The following is a 7,672-nucleotide window of genomic DNA, read 5'->3' as shown; positions in this document are numbered from 1 at the left end:
GTGTGTTCTTTCTAAGTGGTTCAAAGTAGTGAAACAAATATGCAACATTCATTTATTAGTATTGAGACCAGAGATATATAAGTTCAAAAACCTCTCCTGTTCAAAGAGTAAATTAAACAATGCTTAACTTATCGCCCTTACAGAGTTAGCACTTATGTCTGGTTTGAGTACAAAATTGACATTTAATATTAGACAAGTAAAAGAGGGGAAATAATTACTTCAGCGCATCATTTACATTGAGGCCTTGAGGCATTCCTAAACTCTGCGCAAGATCACTCATTCTCTCCTTCATAGCCTAAAGAATAAAAGAAATAAGTGAATATTTTCGTACCTGAAAATAAAAATGCTGTGAAAATTCTCTCGTAGTGACACTAAAGAAATCTTACCAAGACACTTTTCTGGTGTGCATCTTTGTATGCCTCGGTGACTAGAAGAGAAAGTTTCTGCATTACAAAGATGATTAAATAAAATACTTCCTTAAAAATATCAACGTCGTATAATGATAAGAACAGGTCAGTGTGTCAAGCTAGTGGTGAGGTGGTGATTTTGAGTCACTATTAACATGCCCATATGATGATAAGAACATATTGCTTATGAAAATGACTTCAATGACTAATACAAGTGCCAATACATACATTAAACACAATGACATGCAATTTCATCTTGATTAAAGCAAAACAACAAGGTCAAGTATACTGAGAACACTCACTTCTGGTCCTAACTCCATTGCAGCTTCAGTGATCTCTGTGCGCACAGGTTGCTGGTTCCCAGATAGTGTTACCTAAATGGCATCAGCAATCAGTTAAAAACTTTCTTAAAACTTTAAAATAAGGAAAAATGCACATAAATGTCTGATGAAAACTTATAAAATAGTATGCTTCTGCAGCATTATGATAACCCCCGACAGTAGAGAGAGTGAAAGTCATGATTTTGCACTGGAGGAAAAATCAGGCTCTTCAATTCCTTAATGCCCAAATTTCAATACCACAGTTCTAAATCTTTGATTTTACCATACAAATTGAAAATGACACAACCATTTATTAAATAATATCAGATTGCAGTATAAGGTGGTAAGAAGATGACATTTCTAGTACCAAAAACAACTAGAATAAAAGTAAGAGAGCAATACCTTTATTAGTTCGCCTTCACAGTAACCATCAAACTCTGCTCTGCAACACAAGAAGAAAAATGGGAAAACTTAGCAATATAGCTAGGCATGTAAAAAAGCTAGAGAGCAAGATTGCAATGAATTTGTTAATGCCATACGCAGCAAGTTCTTTCTGCACTCGTACTGCTTCAACTTGGACAACCATTTGTGCCTTCTTCACAGTCTCATAAAGATTCTGCATGTTTCCAAAAATTCCTGCCTAAAGTAGATTAGCATAAACTTAGTGTTAGTCTCATTTAACAGTTTCGAGGGGTGCAAGAACCAACAATTCTTTAAACATGGACAATTATAGCGATAAACATGGTGGGTGTTCGCCCAATCTCATCCTACAAATGATGCATAATACCCTAAAGACATGCAGTCAAAAAATATTTATTCGTCCGCATATAAATGCTTAAAATGTGGCTACTATATTGCATTGATTTTCATGTGTACAGAAAATTAAATTAAAAAATTTGTAGCAAGCTCATAGACCACTTCTCAAGAAGCCAATATAAACCACACTCATTGGCTGGTTACAAATGTTCATGTATCAAAAAGGTAAACTACAAGTGAATATATAAATAAGTAATGCGTTTGCACAGAGAAAATAACTTAGTCGACTATATCAAAAATGGTTGTTAGTTTTTTCATGAAAAAGCTCAAAGCATGCCAAAATCACAATTCTTCCATCTTGATACAATATAAGAAGCTACTTTAAAATAGTAGATAAATTGAGATTAACTATGTTAACCTTTGCAGGGGCTTCTTCACCCTTATCATTATTGTCCTTCTTTCCTCCAAATAGACCATAAACACAAAGAGACCTACGGTTTTGCTTAAAACTTCGATATCCAGACCAAGAAATCTGCTTACCAACTACATTTGCAGTTGAATTTACATTACCTGAAAAGCAAGAACGAGAAGAACAATTCAAACAAAAAAGTTGGCATACAACTTATATATTCCACTTCCACAGACCTAGTAGTCAAACAGCTAAAGCATATTCCAAGTTCTAATTAAAAAAACATTGAAAATTAGTAAATAATGGCCTTTGCAATATGATATTTCTCTCACTATTTCCTTGACACAACAATATTCTCAAATAAATTTCTCATTCCCAGAAAATACTAAAAAAAAACCCTGAAAAGTAGACTTATGAATGCATAGTAAATAAAATGAGTTTAGGTATGAACAAAATGTGCATAGATATAGTGAAGTGAAATATCTTCTAACAAGTAAGCATGGCATAATTTGCTTCAATTATGGTTTTTCCTTATGGATTGACATTGAAACAGTAATAAAAAATACTTCAATTAAGTTCAAAATCCCATTTCAGGGAGTGATATAAATTTTCAATCCCAACAATAGTTTACCTTCAAAGCAAAGGTTTTCCACACATACATGACCCTAAAACTAAAACCTACTCAAACAAACTAACACACAAAAAAAAATGAAACTTGAAAAGGCCGAATTCTAAAAGCTAAATAACAAAGATAAAAACCCAATAAGTCAATTACTTCATCAATAGCATAAACATGGAGAAAAAGTTCATATCATATGGAGATGAAAAGAAATCAAAAAGACCCATCCTTTTTCAACCTTTTCAAATTAGGCAAACGGAAATTAAAGAGGGAAAGAGTTCTTACACAGTGACATTGAAATGGAGCCATTTCTTCTCCACTCAGTGACTGGTGGGTTTGATAGGGGAATCGTCGAAGCCATTTTCAGAGTTCGGATTGAGAAGAGAGAGAGAGAGGCTTTCTTTTCTTATTTTTTCTCGTCCTTCTAAAAATAAACATAAAAATTAGGATATTTTTTATTTTATTTTATAAATTATTTATTTATTGATTTGGATAATAAAAAAAGAAATCAATTACGACGATTAGTAGTAATTCATCTACTTTTTGGACTATAAACCAATGATTTTTGGACACGTGGATATCATATACCACGACACTATATATTTTTTTTCTCATAAGAATTAGGTAAATAAAAATAAAAAAGTCTTTAAACTCTATATCTACTTTTTGAATTTTTTTTCCATTGGAGAAATAAATAATTCTATTTTTATTAATTAAGTGAGAAGATTTAAGGGTAAATACCAATTTGGACCCTCTGTTTTACAAAAGTTACCGATTGGACCTTGTGTTTTGTTAAATGACAAAATGGACCCTGTATTTTCTAAAATAGTACAAATAGGACCCTGAATTGATTTTTTGTCAAAATAAAGTTTAATTATAATCCGATCTAAAAGTGCTATGACAAAACTGTTTACATTTTTTGTATCTGTTCGTATTAAGCATTGTCTTCAAGTTGGTTGTATTAAAAAAAAAGTTGTCAAAAATTAAGCTCAGGGTCCTATTTTTACTATTTTAGAAAATACAGGGTCCATTTTGTCATTTAACAAAATACAGGGTCCAATCTGTAACTTTTGCAAAACACAGGGTCCAAAATAGTATTTACTCAAGATTTAATGATTAGTATTTTATTTTTGAGGAATTTATTTATTTGGTTTGAAATTTAGTGAATTCTTTCCTTACCAAAAAAAAATTGTATAGAAGCAACCACTTTAAAAACTCAAACTGTAAATTTGAAAAAAAAAATTAAAAAAAATAGTATATGAGATAATTTCAAAAACAAATACATATAATGTATTATTTGCAATTAGAGTGACTTTTTTCTTAGATTGTTAAGCAATATGATAATTTTACTACATCACAACTAATTATTGTTTGGGCTACTACTATAATTAGGCACACGGAATAGCCCAGTTCTTTTTCTTTAAGGCGAGAAGGGTTGAGTTGAGTGTTTATTTTTTCTTTCTTTTATAAATATATTTACAATTATATAATTTTTTTATAGATATAAAAAATATTTTTGTATAATTTTTTAATAAATTAAGTATATCTTTTATATAAGATAAATAGTTTGTATTTTCAAGTAAAATAATTCTAAATTATAAACATAAAAAACTAATAAATTAGTTATTATTAAAAAATCACATAATTATTAAAGTGTTCGTTTTCAGCTCTTCTTTTCCATGGCGAAAAAGAAGAGAATGATACGAAAGCCTGCTATCAAACTGAATAGCGTGAATCCCCCTTCAATCCAAGACAATGTGAATGATTCAATGGAATTGGCTGACTTGAATGGTGTTGATTTGGTAGAGAAGGCGTTGCAATCTGAAGACATTATAGAGGCAGTTCAAAGTCTACCTTCAGATACTGAGGAGGCTCTCGAGGAGAAAGCGAACTCAGTGGATGAGGTTGGCATGGAGGATTTGCTCTCAAATTCCCAATAAAAGTAGAAGAAATTCACTGAAGGTAAGCTTTCGTTCTCTGAACCTAAACTAACCTACACTGAACCGATCCAGAAAAATAGGAAAAAAATAGCACAGGTTGATTTGGAGGAGGTTAAGGACCAAGCTGCGATCTGGAGTGTTGTTGTAGTGTGTATGGTCCTAGAAGCAAAACCTCCATTTACTATCTTTGAGGGATTTATCAAACGCAAATGGGGAAAACTTGGGATTCAGCAGATTGTTAGAATGAATGGGGGATTCACTATTGTGAAATTTAATAATGTAGTGACTCAAGACTTAGCTTTGGAATAAGGAGTTCCCCAATTTAATCGAAAACCAGTCATTGTTCGCCCATGGACGACTGATCTTACAGCCCTTCGCCTTGTAAAATCGGTTTCGTTATGGATATGTCTACATGATCTAGGGTTACACTTCTAGGGGTTATATTTGCATCCTTAATTCATATAGAAGAATATTTTCTAAGAATATGTTAATATAATTTCAAGCTCCTAATTTTTAATTATAAAATTTATTATTTGATAAGTGTAGTCATTAAATTCTATTAACAAAACATGCTCAAGTTAGATTTTGGAGTTTTTTGTATGTTCCATGATATGCATTCACAAGCCCATATGAGGCCTAAATCACGACAACAATGAGCTATGATTCCTGACCTAAATTCAAAAGTTTAAGAAAAAAGATTATTAATTGGGATTTCCCATCTTTTATATTTTACCGACATCTAAAATAATTATCATTTTATCTTAATCACAATTTATTTAAAATAATGCATATGTATAATTATCATGGTAAATATTTGACAAAAATTAATTACGAAGAATATATATTTTTCTAATGGAATGCATGCATTCAACTAAACATCATTACAAGAAAATAGCAAGTCATGCCTCAGTAAATGACGAGTACAAGAAGTTCAACTCTAATCCACAAAGTACTAGCATTGATAAACAATGCATAATTGACTAAACAATGGGCCACTTGATTAGCATTTTTGCGAATATACATTAGACAAGTAACACTTTTTGTCGCAACAGCTGTCGGACCTTCTGAACAAGATTATTTGTATCATAGCAGCCTTCATCCTCCTTCAATAATAGTTGTACAGCCACCGAACAATCAGTTTCCACCTTGAATCTCTCCAACCTTCGTTGTATTCTAGTCTGCAGACTGTCTCTAATGGCTTCGAGTTTTGCTGCCAATGGTGAGGGTCAACCAGTTCTTACTTGAGATGATGCAATACTCACAATACCTCTGTGATCACGCACAGCTATGCCCCTACATACCTTTGATGCTTTGCCCATGCACCTGCATCAATATTAAAAGTATGCATTCCTTGTACAAGTGGCTACTAATTTTCTTCAGTTTGAAGTTGATTGTTGTCTTTCCCTTTAATATTGCTGTCGAGATAGTCTTTCAAGAATTTACTACACCATTCTAGATGTCTCCTGCCTTGGGTTTACACCCACAATGGTTTATACTATTCAAGAACTGAAAATTGTCCTTTGTCCAAATTGTTAGTAATTTTTCCAAAAAAATATCGTATTAGGCACCCAAAATTTTTTAATATCCTCCCATAAGCTACAACGTTTTCACACCTCCATACTCACTAGACAGCTCCACAACCCGTAAAAATTAGTTACATCTTTACAACTGGAACAACTCCTGCAAGATGGATTGATGGCCCTTCCACGTTGAGATAGAGTCAAATTTATCGGAAACCAAGAGCGGCAAACCTTCCAAAAAAATGTTTGATTTGGAGGGACTTTTTTTTTGTAATATTTCGAAAAATATTATAATATTTAATTGGATATATTTTATTAAATATGTGATTATGTTGATACTGGGGTGAGATTATGATCTTACCTAAACTAATTGTGTGATAATTAGTGTAAATTTAATATGTGATTAATTAAAGTGTAATTTATTAATTACGGAGATTTATTTAGATGATGTGGGTATTGTGGATACTATTTTTGAAATAAAATGTTTTCAGGCTCGGCGACCGCAGAAACTCGACGGAGTGGTCAGAAATGTCATGACAAAAAAAGATGAAACGAATTGGAAGTATACCGGACTAGTTTAGAATTTTAAGTTGTTGGTTTGTCGAATTAGTTAGAAATTACCAAAATTCTCCTAGGGTATGTTTAGCTTAGTTTTTGAGAGAGGGGTAAATTAGTCATTATGCGTGCCTTTGTTTTATTTGAGTTTTCGCTGATTGTTATTTAAGTTTATGCTAGAAAGAATTAAAAAAAAAAAAGGATAATGATCAAAAATTAAGAGAAAAATAATTTAGCTTTTTTCCTCCTCTCTTTCAACCATAGAAGGGGATCAGATTTTTCCTTCACAATTCAGCTCAAATTTTGCTAGAAAATTTACCCTAGTTGCTGTCCAATTCTTGAGGTAAGCTCCTTACTATGTTATTTATGGATTTTTTTTTTCAAGTTTTAGGCTAGTTTTTATTAGGGTTTTCATCGCTGTGTATTTAGACTAGGTTCAGAGTTTGTTTTGGTTTCAATTTTAAGATTTTTTAGGTTTCAATTGATGTGAATTCGTGGCTATTTGGTTTAGAATGGGAAATTTTGACTAAAGAACCTAATTTTGGTATCAACATGGTGAAATTGGTATTTGGATGAATTATTAAGAATTGATGCTTTAAATATATTGAATTTGTGGTATTATATTAATCTGGAGCAGTTGGATGAATTTAAGGTGGTTTTGGCTTGATTTTGGAAGAGGGAAACATAGAATTTCTTGCCTGCCAGAATCGGTCGACCGGTTGGTTCTGGTATTACAGAACCGATCGACCGGTTGGTCTGCAGGGTAGATTCTAGGGTTTTCTCCTCAAATCTGATTTTTGTTTGGGGTGTTTTCAGGACCTGGTTTAGGGTATTTGAGAATTGTCTAGCCTATTTTGAAGCTATTAGAAGTTAGGGTTTGTCTGGTTACGGGAATTAGGGTTAGTTCTTGGAGTTTTGATTTAAGGTATTAAACAAATTTTGTTGTCGTGACATAGGACCCAGAATCGTCAAGCTCTGTATTCACTCAGGTCGACCCGCATGCCTGATATTGGATTGAGGTAAGAAAAGCTTTATGCATCTTTAAATGGTTAGACAAGAAACGATTATAATCGTTAGTGCCTCGATTATGATCGAGTTATTAATATTTATTTGTGTGCCTCGATTATGATCGAGGGATTAGAAACG

At 32.4% G+C, this 7,672-nt stretch overlaps 1 protein-coding gene across 1 annotated transcript; it reads right to left on the bottom strand.

Moving 5' to 3' along the window:
• Positions 1–29: 29 nt before the first annotated feature.
• LOC115725462 (nucleoid-associated protein At4g30620, chloroplastic) lies at positions 30–2,977 on the bottom strand. The gene is made up of 7 exons (XM_030654993.2): positions 2,797–2,977; positions 1,902–2,053; positions 1,267–1,367; positions 1,130–1,169; positions 710–781; positions 387–443; positions 30–295 (listed from the first exon to the last, which is right to left on the bottom strand). Exons 1-7 carry the CDS (start codon positions 2,870–2,872, stop codon positions 215–217), a joined length of 579 nt encoding a protein of 192 aa, XP_030510853.1. The 5' UTR covers positions 2,873–2,977; the 3' UTR covers positions 30–214.
• Between the last annotated feature and the right edge of the window lie 4,695 nt (positions 2,978–7,672).

This window comes from Cannabis sativa, chromosome 6, assembly GCF_029168945.1.
Source record: "Cannabis sativa cultivar Pink pepper isolate KNU-18-1 chromosome 6, ASM2916894v1, whole genome shotgun sequence".
NCBI lineage: Eukaryota > Viridiplantae > Streptophyta > Magnoliopsida > Rosales > Cannabaceae > Cannabis > Cannabis sativa.
This window is presented reverse-complemented; position numbering and strand designations above follow the sequence as displayed.